The 16,955-nt window shown below is 56.7% G+C and overlaps 1 protein-coding gene across 3 annotated transcripts in view; it reads right to left on the bottom strand.

Moving 5' to 3' along the window:
* The window catches only part of PPP2R3B (protein phosphatase 2 regulatory subunit B''beta), a 52,281-nt gene that overhangs the window by 22,084 nt on the left and 13,242 nt on the right, over window positions 1–16,955 (bottom strand). For 2 of the 3 annotated variants that reach the window (XM_029241107.1, XM_029241109.1), the window contains exon 2: window positions 6,532–6,717. In XM_029241107.1, the coding sequence (XP_029096940.1) occupies window positions 6,532–6,717 (186 nt within the window). Of the gene's footprint in view, window positions 1–6,531; window positions 6,718–14,098; window positions 14,260–16,955 lie in introns of those variants that run through there. The other variant, XM_029241108.1, reaches the window with a different exon arrangement.

Here is a 16,955-nt window from a genome sequence, read left to right as displayed (position 1 = left end):
GGCACATTTAAAAGATGCTCACTCAGTACTGTCAGTCATTAGAAATGTGCAAATTAAAACAAGTTATCTCCATATACCCAATAGGATAGAGCTGTGGTCTGAATGTTTGTGTCCTCCCCCCCCCCGCCCCCGCCCAAGGTGATGGTATTAGGAGGTGGAGCCTTTAGGAGGTGATGAGGTCATGAAGGTGGTGCCCTATGAACGAACGGGATTAGTGTCCTTAGAAAAGGGACTCCAGAGAGCTCCCTCACCGCTTCTTCCGGCTGAGGACACAGCAAGAAACTTCTGTACCCCAGAGGACAGCCCGCACCAGAACCAGCCCTGCTGACACCTTGATCTGGGACATCCAGCCTCCAGAACTATGAGAAGCAAACTTCTGCTGTTTATAAGCCACCCAGTCTGCAGGATTTGGTACATCAGCCTGAACCAAGACAAATGGCTACAGTGAAAGAGAGAGAAAAGCAAGCGTGCAGAGGATGTGGAGAGACGGGAACCCACACGTGCGGGTGGGGATGCAAGATGGCGCAGCTGCCGTGGAAGTCAGCTGGGTGGCCCCTCAGTAAGTCAAACACAGAATTACCACACGACCCAGCAATTCCACTCCTAGGTATGTGTACACACACACACACCACCGCCGCCCCCCAGCCAAAAGAACTGAAACGGGGCCTCACACAAACACTCGTACTCAAATGTTCACAGTAGCACTGCTCACAACAGCCAAAAGGTGGAAACCACCCAAACGCCCATCTATGGATGAGTGAATAAGCAGAATGGGGTCCAAGCACCTAATGGAATATGACCCAGCCATGAAAAGGAGTGAAGCTCTGACACGGGCTACCACGTGGATGGACATTGAGGACATGATGCCAAGTAAAGGAAAGAAGCCAGACACAGGACAATTCGTGTATTGGTTCCATTAATATGAAATCTTTAGAACAGGCAAATCCACAGAGACAAGAAGCAGAGGAGCGGTGTCAGGGGCTGGGGGAGGGGGAATGCAGTGATGCCAAGGGGCCCAGAGCTTCTTTTGGGGTGATGAGAATGCTCTGTAACTAGACAGCGGTAAGGGTCGTGCAACACTGTGTATGTAATAAGGGCCTCTAAATTTTAGATTTTAGAATGGCTAACGTGCTGATAGATTTTTATGTGAATTTTACCACAATTAAAAAAAATAAGTACCTACTCTACGATTCTATTTACATGAAGTTCTAGGAAGCTCTAATCCACAGTGACAGAAAGTAGACCAGTGGGGGCCTGGGGCTGGGCCAGGATGGACTGGAAAGAAGCCAATTTGGGGGGATGCTGGAAATGCTTCTCATCTCGATTGTCTGCATAGTTTCACGGGGATTCACACACATCAAAGCTCACTAAATGGTACACAGTAAACATCTACTGTTTACCTCACATCAGTTATACCTCAAGAGAGCTGCCAAAAAAAGAAAAAGATGCTGATGAGAAACAAACACATAACCAGGGATTGAACATAATCATTAGGGAAATGAGACACGAAGCCACAGTAAGCGACCTCTGCACAGGCACCAGCTCGGCTACAGCTAAGAAGCATCAACACCAAGTGCTGACAGCTTACAGAGCAACTGGCGTCTCACACACTGCTGGCTGCACACACATAACGGACAGTCACGCTGGAAGACGGTTTTACAGTTTCTTATAAAATTAAAGATATAGTCACCAGATGACCAAGCAATTCAACTCTGCAGCATTTCTCACCTCAGAGAACTTGCAAAGGTGTTGCACAAATCCCGTGTACAGACAACAGCTTTATTTATGAGACAAAACTGGGAACAACCTTTCATCCACCAGTAAACAGATACACCGAGGGACGTGTGTGCACAGAATGCTACTTAGCAGTAAATGCTAAGGACGAACATTGACGATTAGGCTGGGTGAAAGAGGCCAGAAAAACCCAAGACAACCCACCACATGATCCCATTCATGTGAAATTCTAGAAAAGGCAAAACAATAGCACCATAGGGCCAGGGAGTGAGGGTGAGGTAGGCCAGGACCTGGGACGCTTTGCTGCAGGGCTTGCACATGGACAAACATCTCCTCCAGCAACAGATACAAAGAAACTACAAGGGACTAAAAATAACTGCACACACGTGCAGCTGGGGCAAATTATGAACACGACACAAAAAAGTCAGAACCTAACTGTCACTTCTGCGGTGCCAGGAGCAAAAGCAGGGTCCTGCACCCATGATCCCTGTACACGGCACCACCAAGGGGGTGGGCAGATGCCCAAGCCACTCCCTCTGGCCCAACCCACTGGTCAAGGAGTCCAAGGGACATCCCTGAGGGATTAGTGTTCCCCACCTTGCCAGTGATGTGGATCCACAGGGGTGAACTTTTATCAAATTCTGTCAAACTGTATACTTAGAACTGGGGAGTGTTACTCTGTGTCCATTATATCTCAATAAAGCTGACTGAAAAATAATTGTTCAATTCAAGAAGCTGGAAAAAAGTGACAACAGAAACAATGTTATAAAGTAACAAAAATGAAAGCAGAGGTTTATGAAGGAGATGAACAAAAAATTAAAGTACTCAATGAAGTTGATAGATTCTTATCTGAAAAAATATAAGTTAACCTCTAGCATGACTAGTCAAAAGGAATCTGAGATAAATAACCCTACGAAGACAAAGGGTCAAATGTGCAGACTTGATGTTCTTGGATTGAAAGAATCAATACTGCCAAAATGAATATACTACCCAAGGCAATCTACAGATTCAATACAAACCCTATCAATTTACCAATGGCATTTTTCATAGAACTAGAAGAAAAAAATTTTTAATTTATATGGAAACACAAAGACCCCCAAATAACCAAATCAATCTTGAGAAGAAAAACAGAGCTGGAGTAATCAGGCTCCCTGGCTTTGGACTACACTACAAAGCTACAGTAATCATAACAGTATGGTTCCGGCATAAAAACATTCAACGGAACAGGATAGAAAGCCCAGAGATAAACCCATGCACCTATGGTCAATTAACCTATGACAAAGGAGGCAAGAATATACAATGGAGAAAAGACAGTCTCTTCAATAAGTGGTGCTGGGAAAGTTGGACAGCTACATGTAAAAGAAAGAAATGAGAACACTGTGTAATACCATACACAAAAAAACCTCAAAATGGATTAAAGACCTAAATGTAAGACCAGATATTATAAAACTCTTACAGGAAAACAAAGACAGACACTCTGACATAAATCACAGCAGTATCTTTTTGAACCTAGCTCCCAGAGTAATGAAAATAAAAACAAAAATAAACAAATGGGACCTAATTAAACTTAAAAGTTTTGCATAGCAAAGGAAATCATCAAAACAAAACAAAAAGACAACACACAGAGTGGGAGAAAACATTTGCAAACGAAGCAACTGACAAAGGATTTATCTCCAAAATATACAAACAGCTCATGCAGCTCAGTATGAAAGAAAACAAGCCAACTGAAAACTGGGCAGAAGATCTAAATAGACACTTCTCCATAGAAGACATACAAATGGCCAAAAAGCACATGAAAAGATGCTCAACACTGCTAACTCTCAGAGAAATGTAAATCAAAACTACAATGAGGTATCACCTCACACTGGTCAGAATGGCAACTGTTAAAAAATGTACAAGCAATAAATGCTGGGGAGGGTGTGGAGAAAAGGGAACCCTCCTACACTGCCGGTGGGAATGTAAGTTGGTGCAGCCACTGTGGAGAAGGGTGTGGAGGTTCCTCAGAAACCTAAAAGCAGAGTTGCCAAGTGATCCAGCTAACCCACTCCAGGGCATATATCCAGAGAAAACCATAATTTGAAAAGATAAACACACCCCAATGTTCATTACAGCACTATTTACAATAGCCAAGACATGGAAGCAACCTAAATGTCCATCAACAGGTGAACGGATAAAGATGTGGTACATACGTACAATGGAATATGACTCAGCCATCAAAGAGAATGAAATCATGCCATTTGCAGCAACATGGATGGACTTAGAGATGATCATACTAAGTGAAGTAAGTGAGACAGAGAAAAATACCATATGATATCACTTCTATGTGGAATCTAAAAAAATGATACAAATGAACTTACTAACAAAACAGAAACAGACTCACAAACTTAGAAAGCAAACTTATGGCTACCAAAGGGGAAAGGCAACGGGGAGGGATAAATTAGGGGTCTGGAGTTAACATATACACCCTACTACATACAAGACAGATAATCAACAAGGACCTACTGTATAGCACAGGGAACTCTACTCAATATCGTGTAATAACCTAAGTGGGAAAAAAATTCTGAAATAGAAATAGATATATGTATAAGTGAATCACTGTGCTGTACACCTGAAACTAACACAACACTGTATATCAATTATACTCCAAAAGAAAACAAAAATTTTAAAAGAATCATACGAGAAGATAAGGAAAAGCTTTAGAATAATACATTTATAATCATGCCAACGATTGTTTTAGAAAAAAGTATAAATAACCAAAAGTGACCCCAGAAATTAAAACCCTTAATAAAGCAGTAACATTAAAGGAAATTAAAACTCAAAGAGGAAAATGTGGAGGAAAGCGATCATGGCGGAGGAGGAGAAGGACATGGAACTCACATCCTCCCACAAATACAAGAACAATCCACCTGCGTGTGGAACAGCTCTCACCGGACACCTACTGCACACTGGCAGAAGACCTCAGACTACAGAAAGGGCAAGAAAATCTCCAAGGAACCAGGCAGGGCAAAACAAAGAAGAGAAAAAGAGAGAGAGAGAAAGGAATGGGGACAGGACCTGGGCCCCAGGGAGGGAGCTGTGGAAGAGGAAAGGTTCCTGCACCCTGGAGAGTGCCCTCGCTGGCAGGGAGATCAGCGTGGACGAAGGGGGAGCTTCAGGGCCTCAGAGAGAGCACAACAACAGGTCTGAGAAAGGCAACGCAGACAGTGACCTGCATATACGGCGGTCACTGCTGCCCTGTGCTCCCCAGACTGAAACACCCGTCCACTGGGGCGGGTGGGGGCTGGGCGCTGAAGCTTGGGCTTCAGAGGTCAGACCCGGGGAGAGGACGGGGGTTGGCTGTGTGGAGACATCCTGAAGGGGCTGGAGTGTGGCCATGGACGGTGTACGTGGAAGAAGCCTGGGTCCCCCCGGAGAGGCAAGGCACGATTGCTGGGGGATGTGCAAGGGGAACGGCGGGACCACTGAAGAAGCTTCTCTCCCCAAGCGCGCACACTCTCAGGCAATAGCACACCGCCTACACGAACCCCGGGGTGGGCGTGAGCCACCGCTGCTGCGAGAGATGAGGGAGCAGGCAACAATCACTGCCCCTGCCATCCTGGGAGCAGGCCGGCTGCCACTGTGCCTAAGAGACCAGCGAGCAGGTGCTAATCACTGTCCCTGCCCGGCGAGGGCCTTGGGAGCGCGCGCGGGCCACCGCACTTGCTGAGAGACCTGTCAGCAAGCGCCAATCACTGCCCCTGCTGGTAGGGGCCCCGGGAGTGCGCACGGGCTGCCGGCCCCTGCACACCCCTATTACGGGGGTAACAGCAAGCACACGCTGAGGAAAGAGGTGGCAAGCATGCCAAACTAAAAGCTGCCCTTGTGCCAAAAATATTAAGGAACAGAGTCCCACATAAAATAGCCTCCCAAGACTACAACACGTAATTGTTTCTCCTAAACTCAGAGTAAGAGAAATGTAAGTACAAGAAGCAGAGAAACCACTCGCAGCTAACAGACCAAGAGAATTCCCCTGAAGAGACAGACAACGGAACAGACCGCTTCATTCTAACAGACACGGGTTAAAAAGGGGGCAGTAAACACCCTGGAGGAGGAGGGGTCCAGACGGCGCACAGGAAGAGGCGGAGTTCGAGTCTCCTCACAACAGGGCACCGGCCAGGTGCGGTGGGGCCTCAGACATCTAAAGGGAAGGGAGGGATCCCCAAGCAACTGGGCAGGACGTGGAGGGGAAGGAGGAGGGGAGGAAAAGTGGAGGTGGGATGGGACCGGCACCCTCGGGACGGGGAGGGGAGGGGTTCCCACATGGGAGGGGGATCAGGGGGTCAGAGGGGAGCGTGGCCAGCGTCTCCCCCGACCACTCGGGCCCTGGCGAGCCTGCCGGGGTCCTGGGACTAACCCTCAGCCCTCCAGGGCCCCTCCCGCTGTGCTAGGCCTAAGCCCCACCCCTCAGGCCTCTTCCAGGCCCCTTTTTTCTTTTTTCTGCTGTCGTGGTTCTGTTTTGCCTTGTTGTTGTTGTTTTATTTTTAATTTTACAATATTTTTATTTTTCTAGGTTTATTTTAGTTTTTATTCTTTCTTATTGCCCTGCTTTGCCTTTTTTTTTTTTTTTTTTTTGCAGTGCCGTGTGGCTTGTGGGATCCCGATTCCGAGGCCGGGGGTCGGGCCTCAGCTCCTGTGGTAGCAGCACCAAGTCCAAACTGCTGGACTAACAGAGAACCTCAGGCCCCAGGGAATATCAGGCAGTGTGAGGCCACGACCGCAGGGGGACCACGGGCCACGTCCCCACGCGCAGACACCCACCTTGGCCACTCTGCCCATGTCCCCCATGGTGGCCCTCTCGTGCGGGAACTGGGCGAAAGTCCTCTCGATCTTGGCGATGATGGCGTCTACGTTCACCGCGTCCTGCGGGCGGCCTCGAGGAAAGTAGAATGTGGGGATGCTCAGGCTGGCAGCGGGCGGCAGGGGCTGCTCCTTCCTCGTCTGGACCTGAGAGAGAGAGCAGTGAGGACCCAGCACGGTGAGCACCTGCTTCCCGCCGGTGCGTACTGAGCAGAGGCGGGCTGGACCAGAGCGGCTGCCCCGAGCCCAGCGAACCCGACTGTGGACAGAACGCCCAGACCATCACCGGGCTGACTGCAGACACGGGAGGTGACGCGGCCCGTGGCGGAGCGCCACACACACGGCCCTGCTTCCCCCGATCCTGCCTCGGGTGTGACCCCTCAGGACAAGGACGGCTGCTGAGAGAACCTGCCCTCCTGCCCTCCCGGGAGGCCAAGGTCGGCACAGGGGGGCTGTCCCCTTGTTTGCGTCTCGCGCCTGGAACCGCCTGTCCCCACACCACCCTTCCCTGTGGACGGGATGTGAGGCCAGCGCCGTGGCTGGGCACGGCCCTCAGAAAGCACCACAGCCCCGAGGGCTCAGCATCCTGGCACAGGGAGCACCCGGAAGCCATCCTGGAGCCACACCGCACCTTCCAAATGGCAGTGTCAGGATGTCTGCCCAGTGGCCGGCGGGGTGACCTGTGAGCTCGGTGTAGTCACAGGTCAGAAGCGTGCACCACGCATGCAAAGGAGGGTTGCGTGCGCCAACGCCCCTGAGCAGACGGGACCAGTCAGTGGAACCACTCAGGAAGCACCTGCTGGGAGTGGACGCGCTGGGACTGGGCAGCTCTGGGGAGGCCGGGAGGGTGGCCACACTCGGTGAGGCTTGCTGTCCCTGGACTGTGGGGTACTGTCCCCCTGCAGGATGTGCAGTGTGCCTCTGCGCTGACCCGGGAAGGCCTCCTGGGTGCCAGAAACAGCTGCCCCGAGTCACGGCCTGTAATGCCCATGGAGACTCACGCATCCGGGCATCCCTGATGGGCAGGGACAGGGAAGCACAGTCCAGCCCACGGCCCACCTCCTAGACACACCCCAGATTCCCTGTGGTTGGGGACACGAGGACACACCGTGACGCAGCAGAAAGAGCCCAGGGTCCTGGTGGGAAGCGCTGGAGCGAGGGATGAGCACCCAAGGCCTCAGGCCATGGGACCGGCGGGGGACGGGGAGTGACCAGGTATTCCAGAGAGGGGACGGCGAGGGGTACGCCCACCAACGAGGTCTGGGAAACTCAGCGCACCCAGGGCACTAGGACACACGGAGCCCACGGCCCCTGGGCATCCAGAGACACACATGGAAAAGCAGATGGAAGGCAAACGCAGGAGAGAGGGCTCACAGGTAGCACTGGCCCACCAGGAGTGGTTACATCCAGGGGGTTGGGGCGGGCAGCTAGGCCCGCACAGCCAAGGACGGGGCACGGTGGCGGTGTGCTCACGGCGGGGTGCCCCCGTCCCAGCTGCCCCGACCAGGCACACACAGCACAGCTCCAAGCCCACAAGCACCAGGGGCCCCGCCACCAACCTGCAGCCGAGACACAGCACACGGCCCTCAGGAGTCACGCTGTGCACTGATTCTAACGTTGTGAGTGGACGTCACTCTTACAGCCTGCAACTCAGACCGCTTCTCCACCCGCAACACAGCAGGAGACAGCAGGCATCCCCCTCAGTCACACCTCGGGACCTCCCGCGACCCCTCGGTCACATCAGGGACCTCCCGCGTCCCCTCGGTCACACCTTGGGACGTCCCACGACCCCTCGGTCACATCAGGGACCTCCTGCGTCCCCTTGGTCACACCTCGGGACCCTCCGCGACCCCTCGGTCACATCAAGGACATCCCGCGTCCCCTCGGTCACACCTCGGGACGTCCCATGTCCCGTCAGCCACATAGGGGATGTCCCGCATCCCCTTCTGTCACGTCGCGGATGCCCCACGTCTCCTGTGTTTCCTGAGGCCCCAGCTGAGGAGGCAGCTGTTCAGTGCTTGGTGACCTTGCACGGGGCAGTGACCGTACCAAGAGGAGGTGGAGTCGTCATGAGTCGGCTGTACCAGGTCCGTGTGGCAGCCTGGGGACACTGGGCAACGAGTTCTGTGGTCACCACGGGGCCAACACAATCCTGAGGGGCTGCGTTCAGACTTGGCTCAGTCCTGAGAGGCAAGCGGGAGATGGGAGGCGCCCGGAGGGGAAGGAGAGGCACAGCAGGCCGCCCTGAGGGCCGGCATGGCCACGGGCTGGGGCAGCAACAGCACAGGGATGGGGTGGGGGGATGGCTGGAAGCGGGAGGACAGGCCCCGGAGGAGCCCCTGCCCCGGGAGGGGCCGCGGGACGCCTAACGTTCCATTCAGACTCGGCCTTGTCGGCGCCCAGGGACAGAGGCTGACCCCCTCCTCCCAGCCCTAGGACGTCCTGGCTCTGGGGTTTGGTCTCGGGGCAGAGCTGCTGGGCTGTGACGCCCACCTACCGCGGCAAAGAACAGCCGCAGGGGAAGCAAGACCCAGCGCCGGTCCTGAGGACGGAGAGATTCGAGGGTTCACGCGTCACCTGGGGACGCCCAGGCTTCACCTGGGGAATGTTTCCTCCGGTTTCACTCCTCTCGGCGGGTTCAGTTTTCCTCGCCTGTGTTTGGAGGGCAGGATGGAGCGCAGGCCCCATGTCCTGGGCTGTCACCTGTAGCAGCTCATGGCTCACGCCTGTGGAAAGGGCTGCTGGCTTGCACTGACACCTCTGGCATCCTCCCCGGCACGGCGGCACTCAGCGCCGGGTGCCACCATCGCCCATCCCCGAAGCAGCTGGGCCGGCTGGTCCCAGGGCAGGTATCCCCACCTGCCAAGCCACGGCCGCAGACACATTCAGACAAGGTGTCGCTCAACAACATGCGCTATTTTCTCCGCTGTCAGGACGGGGACGCCGCCCTCACCAGCCACCGGGAAGCGAAGGGAAATGAAGCCGCCAAGGACATGGCGGAGTGGAGCCTCGCCTCCTGAGAGCAGTGAGCTCTCCCCATGTCACCAGCTCTGTGGCACCTGCCCCACGTCAGTTCGTAGGCCCCTCCCAGGAGAACTGGGCTCAGGCAGGAAGCAACGCGCTCCCAAATGGAAGGTCTGAATTGCAGGATGGAACGAAGGGCAAGGAACATGGTGCCTACATGGGTAAATCCACGCACACGCCCTCCACGTACATCGGTAATAAGAATATTGTTTTACCTCTCTTTAAAGACTCTCTCAGGACAACAACATGAAACGAGAGGGTACCGGCAGTGAAGGGTTTGAAGGTTTTGAGTTGGAGGGTAAAGATACTCACTCTGTACCTAGAGAAACGAAGTCACTGACCTTGTAAGATGAGCAGTAAGCTAGTATTAAGTGCTCCGGCGAGGAAAAGATAAAAAAGAGGGAAAGGAGAGCATAAAAAGAAACATAAATAAGATCGTGAAAATAAATCAGAATGGATTAATAGTCCTTATAAATGTAAATGGATGAAATGTTCCAATTAGAAAACAAAGATCAGACGGAAAAAAGAAAGTAAGACTGACTTACAGGAAACACATGTAAGATATAAGGACACAGAGGTGGAAAACTTTTAACAAGTGGAAAAAGATACAGCAGCCAACAGTGACAAAAAGAAGGCTGGCATCGCCATATTCACGCCCAGATAGGGTTGAAAGTCTGGATGTGACAGACAGATGGTCAGGACACCACACTGGGCGTCCATCACGGGAAGCTCTGCCGACCCGGAGCTGACCGGTGCCCCAGCACAGCCTCGGCGCCGACCAAGCCAAGGTGCTGGGGAAATGCAGGGACGCGGCACAGAGGCAGGCCAGGCCCGCTCCCCCGCCACCCCTGACGGACCACCGGATGACGGAAAAACAAACAGCTGGGCACGGACACGAGAGATTTACAGTGTAATCTCTGGGACATAAATAGAGCGCAGCCGGCACAGCTGCAGGACACGCGTTCTTTTCCAGCACACAGGGCGCTGTTGGGAGCCGGCCACCTCCAGGCCCCAAACAGGCCTTAGCAGAGCCGGAGGGGACCACAGGGGCTGTTTCCTGAGCTACTTGCGTCCAGGCTGGACGTCCACAATGAAAGCGGACGTGGCACAAATACGTGTGTGTGTGTATGTGTGTTTGTGCGTGTGTGTGTGTGTGTGTGTGTGTGAGAGAGAGAGAGACAGACAGACAGGGAGGATTCTCAAGCAGGGCTGAAGCCTCTCAGAAGCCAACACAGCAGGTGGGGCACTCGGCTCCCAGAGCAGGGCAGCTTCCCTCCCAGCGACACTCCTGACGCCCGCCTCCCGGCTGTCACCCGAGCACTGGTCAAGATGACACCTGCTCGCAAAGAGCTATTTCTGTCGCCCGCACGGACACCAGCGCTGCCTGACTCATCACGATTCCAGACATCACGGAGACGCCTGGGGCCCCCAGAACACAGGCGGGCTGAAAACTCGGCCTCATGGGAAAGCACGGCCATCCCTGCGCAGCGGCAGGGGCCCCGGGAGGTGGGCCCGCACAAGCAAGCGCCCAGTCCAGCCTTCTCTAAACGCAGTCTTGCATGGCCAGCGCCCCGTCGGGCAGACGCACTAGCTGGGGCGGCGGAAACGACCATGGCTCCGACTCTGGCAGGGCAGGATGCAGGGCAAGTGCGGCACAGCCCGGGAGCAGCAACCAGCGGGCCGGCCCCATCCGAGCCGAGACCCAGGGGCAGCGGCCAAGCCCGGTGGGCGGCGCAGGGACACGGGCGGGCACGGCGCCCACCAGAGTCCACCGCCGGGATGGGAGGCCCTGCAGGCCGGAGCTGCTTCTCCTCCGACCCCAGGGCCCCTCCCCACCGGCTGGCGGCAGGCTCCCCAGCTAGATCTGCCAAGGGCCCGCTGGACGGACAGCAAGAGTCCAAATGTGAAAGTTTAAAGCAGAGGCGCCAAAACAAAGATGAGAACGGCTGGCCCTGAGCGTGGGTTTGTTCAAAAGTCCTCTAGCCACCACAGGAGAGGGACCGGCGTCGAGACGCCACATGAGCCACAGAGGTTTCCAGGGGAGAAAAGGTGGCTGGAGAGCAAAGTCTCAGACCCACGAGGAGCTGGGCCGAGCAGGGCGGCTGCCGTGAGGGGACAGGCCGGGGCTCCACATCCACGAGGCAGGGTCCTGAGATGTCGGCTAGGTCTGCACCCCCGGCCAGAGGACGCTGGGGCCCCAAAGGGCCGGAAGGCAGGGCTGGGGGCGTGGACGGGACGGGGGGGCGGTGTGAGGGGTCACATCCGTGGGCTCAGGGACCCGGGGGCCCACGTCCGACCCCTGGGTCCTGGGAGCATGGATCAAGGGGGTACTCAGGGCCCACCCTGCGCGGGGCCGTGACCCCGCGCGGTGTCCGAGACGGTCAGAGTCCCCAGGCCAGGCTGTCACCGTGTGGAGGAGAGGTCAGGTCAACACCCAGCACTGTCCCCCGGGGGGGGGCTGCGCTGGGTTCTTGGTGCCCCGTGCATCCACCTGAAGGACCCCACAGGGCAGCTGGACGGGAGTGAGCGGGACCAGAGCACGGTGACAGCGGAGGAGAGCGTGTGCAGAGCCCGAGAGTCAAGCGCCGGGGGACGGAGCGTCAGGACCCGGCTTGGACAGGGCGGGCAGCACGGCCATAGCGGCCCCTCGAGGGCTTGTGACGAGGTCTGAGGGACGTCGCAGTGGATGACCTGGGGGCCTTGGGGCTGTTCAGAGCGCGCAAGGCGCGGGTGCCACAGGCAGGGCAGGCGGGCGGACACAGGCCGCAGGGGCAGGACAGCCTCCCACGCATGACACAGCCTCGCTGCACACCTTCCCTTGGCCCCAAAACCAGCGCGGACGCCCCAAGCTGGCAGCAGGGCCGGCATGTACGAAGCACCCCCCCCATCCCTCCATAGTCCCCGTCTGCCCACAAGGCCAACCCCACCTCCCTCAGGCCATCCTCTCCGGCCACACCCCCATCTCCACATGCCCTCCTCCCCATACCTTCCCCGGCTGCCCTCCGCCCCCATCATCTCCCCACGCCCCCCACCATCTCCTTCCACGCTCCCCCCATCTCCCCATGCCCTGAGGTCTGCCGACCACCCATGGCTCTGCACCGAGTCCACACTCAAACACCAAGGGGCAAAGGAAGCCAGGAAAACTCTCCTCCTGGACACTCCCCCGATGCCCACCCCAAGAAGCACTCACTCCACGCAGTGCGTGCGGACGTTTGTGGGAAATGTCACGGGAACACATCTGCCGTAAGGTGAAACTTCTACCTCTTAAAGGCAACGGTGAATCACGTATCCCAAAAAGTGATTCTGTAAGACCAACAGCCATCCTGGAACAACCAGGCTTTCATGAACAGTTCTGCGTGGAGCCAGGATCGCCCCCCCCAACCAAGATCAAGTCACAGCCGCCGTGGGGGGAGAGGGAAGGGCTCCCCGATCCAGGGAACACCCCGGCACAGCCTGTGTGCACCATGTGTGCACCACGCACACAAACGGTAACCAGCAAACCTCAGACCTCCTCTCTGAAGAAGATCACCCTTAGCTGAGTCCACTTTAAGGTCTCCACGTTCAGATTCTAAATAGACTTTCCTTCTCCACAAGCAACAAACACACATGCATCAGCCACTTGCAGACAGAATTTCACAAGTTGAAGGACAGAGGTCAGACAGACAAGTACCAGAAGCCCTGTAAAAGTTGAGACGCGATCCCAGGAAAAAAATCCAGTTACACTACCAGCAGAAAGCAGGTCTTTTTTCCCACCCCAAACAGCCTGGCTTGATTCGATGTGATTTTTTTTTTGGCCACGAGATGACCTTTCACTCCTTGCCTGGGCGAAAATACAAGTGATTAATGTGCCGAATATCCGTGAGGCAGCAGAACCTCCACTTGCCGAAAGGTCCCAGGTGGCCATGGCTTTTCAACTCCATGGTCCCCTTACACGAATTTACACACGAGGCACAGACACGGGGTTTGCTTCTGTGCGCGCTGAGGAGAAGCACCGTGATGTTTACAAGCCGAGTCGTCACTGAAGCCGCGGAGAAGGGCGCTCCGGCTGGTAGGTGCCTGCGATAAAGCCCTTAAAACAACACAGGCGCTCGCGGCAAACCGCGCTCTCCTTTCCAACAGCGCTGCGCCGTCATTACCCAGGGCGCCACACGCTCCAACGACACGGGGAGGCTCGCTGCGCACCTGCGGAGGGTCGAGTCCCGAAGCCTCCTACTGCCCGAGGTCGACACCTCCCCGCCTCAGGCAAGACGCACCACGACGTTGCCCCGCGCCGCGCCCGGGGTATCCGCTGCTAGAACTCCAGGAAAAGAGATGCCGGCGGCTCCCTTCACAGCGCTTTCCCTGACAAACTGCACGGGCACACCTGCTCTCTGCGCGCACGGGCGCTGTTCCAGGGGAGCCGCGCACGGGCGCAGGTGGAGCCCCCCGAGCCCAGGCAGCCCCCCACCCCGACCTCGCCAGAGCGGCGAGGGGCCCGCGGACGCAGCGGACCCGCCCGCCGCACCTGCTGGAAGGCCTTGAGCCTCTTCTTGAAGCGGGAGGGCAGCACGAAGTCGCAGCCGCGGGCCAGCGAGGCCAGCTCCTGCCGCAGGTCGGGGTCCTGGCGCAGGGACAGGTCCCGGAGCCGCATGTCGGCTCGCATGGGCCGCCGGGGCCCGGGCCGGGCGCGTTCGCGAGACTGGAGCTGCGGCTGGCCGGGGCCGGCGGGGTCGGGGTGGTCCGGGCGGCCGGGCTCAGCGCGCTCCATGCGTCGCTGGCCGGCGCTCTGGGGGCCGGGCCTCGGGCGCGCGCATTCCTCAGGCGGGGCCGGGCGGGCGCACGCGGCGGGGGCAGGGGAGGCGTGGCGGACGCGCGGCCCCTCCCGTGGCCCGGGCTGTGCTCCGTGGTGCTGGACGGAGCGCTGGACGCCCGCCCCGAGCTGGCCTGCTGCGCGCGGAGCTGCTCTCCCGCCGAGAGCCTCCCTCAGCTCAGCCTGTAGGCAGGCCGGCAAGGGCAGCGGACCTGGAGACGCCGCCTGCCGGCTCCTGGGAGGGTGGGCCTTCTCTCCGGACAAGGGCAGCCTGTCCAGGACTAAGCGGAACCTGCTACAGAGCCCGCGGCCGGCACCCCGGCCGCGCCCGCCCAACAGCCCACGTGCGGCCCAAGAGCTGGTACATCGGGAAAACGGCCCCAAACGAAGGGGGCACCCACCAGCCCTTCAGGAGTTGAGAAGATACACTTAACCGGCAGAGGATGCTCTGACGGCCTTTGTTTAAAACTCGGGGTTGGGGTGGAATACGGGGTCTTATTGCTCTCGCCCTGTCGTACACGGCTGTGTAGGGTGTAGTGGAACGCAGATGACATAGATGGTGTGAGTGGTGTGGAATACGACACAGACGATGCATACTGTCGTGTCATGTGAGCGATGAGAGCACGCGACTCAGCCCCTGACACGAAGATGAACCAGCAGCAGAGCCAGGCCCCCCCTCTGGGCGGTCTTTTCCCCCACATACCGTCTAGAGCAGGCCTGCATGTCCCACCCCTGAAATCCCAGGACCCCAGGAACGCCTGCTCCGGCCAAAGCTGACCTTCCCTGCCCCCTTCCCTCTGCCCCCAGACAAAGATGTTGGGGAAATGACCTCGGGGGTCGAAAGGCACTTCACCCATCCACCCTCCTCCTTGTCTTTCTAATGGACTTTTTTTGGGGGGAGGGTAGCTTTTGTTTTACAGAGACGCTGGGCTGAAAGTACAGATCTCCCATGTGCTTCCCCTGCGAAGCCCAGGTTCCCTGTCACAAACACCCCGCACTGGGTGCTGCATCTGTTAAGCGATGAGCACACAGGATGACCCCATGCTGATATGCTGCTATGAACAGAAGTCCACGGTTCCCCCTAGGGTGCATCGTGGTGGTGCACATTCTGTGGGTCTGGACAAACGCACAGTGACGTGTGTCCACCATTACAGCATCACGCAGCGCGGGGTCCCTGCCCTGGAGTCCCCTGGGCCCGGCCTGTTCATGTCCCTCCCCAACATTGACTTCTTACTGTGTCCGTATTCTGTCCTAACCCTAGCTGGGATCTGCCCTTCCCGGCATGTCCCCTAGCCGGGCTCGCTGGGGTCTGCCCTTCCCGGCGTGTCTCCTAGCCAGGATCGCAGGGGTCTGCCCTTCCTGGCGTGTCCCCTAGCTGGGATCACAGGGCTGCAGCCTCTCAGACCCGCTTCCTCTTTCATCTGCACCATCACCCCGCCCCAAATTCCTCTTCAAACTCCTGTTCAGGGGGCTGCCCTCTCTCCTGTCCTTCCCCTCTGCCTCTTTCCCATCTCTTTACCCTATTTTGTCCTTCTTCCCATTCCCAGAACATCCTCAAAGATTCAGAGGTTGGCTGGCGACCCCTCTGGTTCTCCAGACATGCAGACAGGGGCAGTGTACGCACAGCAACGTGGCCACAGAACCAGCCTAGCTGGTGTAGGGCCACAGGGCCTAAGTTCTGCCCTGTCCAGACCTGGACACAACACGCAGGAAGGCCCCCAATACCACGCCCCGGGCAGGGACCAGGTTCAGGACAAACTTCTGATTTCACGGTGTCGGCAGCAGGTCATCAGTGGCTCAGGGAGACTTCCAGACCCAGGCGCAGCCCTGTCACTCCGCGCTGCATCTCTGCCACGAACGGCCACACCTGCAGGCTCACTCTCGTTCCCCCCTCCCCTGCAAACCCCAGGGAAGAGGTGCTCCTCCTGTAGCTTGAAAAACTGTCCAGGTCCTCCATTGGGGGCCCCTTCTATGCTGCTCCTCCCAGGGGAAGGCAGAGCATGTTTCCTGCCCCAGACCTGGGCTTGTCCCTGTGCCTGGTCCTGGCCAACCAGCCCACGGGATGGCCGCAGGTCCCGTGCCGGCACAGGCTGGGGAACACAGACTGCCGAGAACACAGGGGCTGCTAAGCCCAGGGGTGAGTTTTCACAGCAAAGCTCGGCGCTGCTGCACTGAGCGTGAGAGACGAGCACAAGGGCAGGTGGGGCAGCACAGGAACTACACACCTGGGCAGGCCCTGCCCGCAGGGCCTCCCGACCATACAGACTCTACCTTTCCAAGTCAGCTCTCAACTTTTCTGTTTAAGTTTCTGTAGCGATGCTGGTACGCGTGCGTCAACTGCAGTGCTGAGGGGGCATGAAACCAACACCGAGAGAGTCCCCAAGACCCCTCACTTGTAGGTTACAATTTGGCTACAAACCAGAAATTTAATCCAAGTAGAAAAAAGGAATATTTTACTCATTTCTTCACTTCTAGGTAAACTGGGGAAAAATCCATAGCTCCTCCAACGCTCAAATGTAGCTCAGGAGAGAGGGAGACTGAGGCCCCCAGCAACCTTCAGTAACGTTTCTGT

This window comes from Monodon monoceros, unplaced genomic scaffold, assembly GCF_005190385.1.
Source record: "Monodon monoceros isolate NGI ecotype Baffin Bay Population unplaced genomic scaffold, NGI_Narwhal_1 Super_Scaffold_22, whole genome shotgun sequence".
Lineage (NCBI taxonomy): Eukaryota > Metazoa > Chordata > Mammalia > Artiodactyla > Monodontidae > Monodon > Monodon monoceros.
Note: the sequence above shows the minus strand (reverse complement) of the source record. Positions and strands in the feature narration are given on the sequence as shown.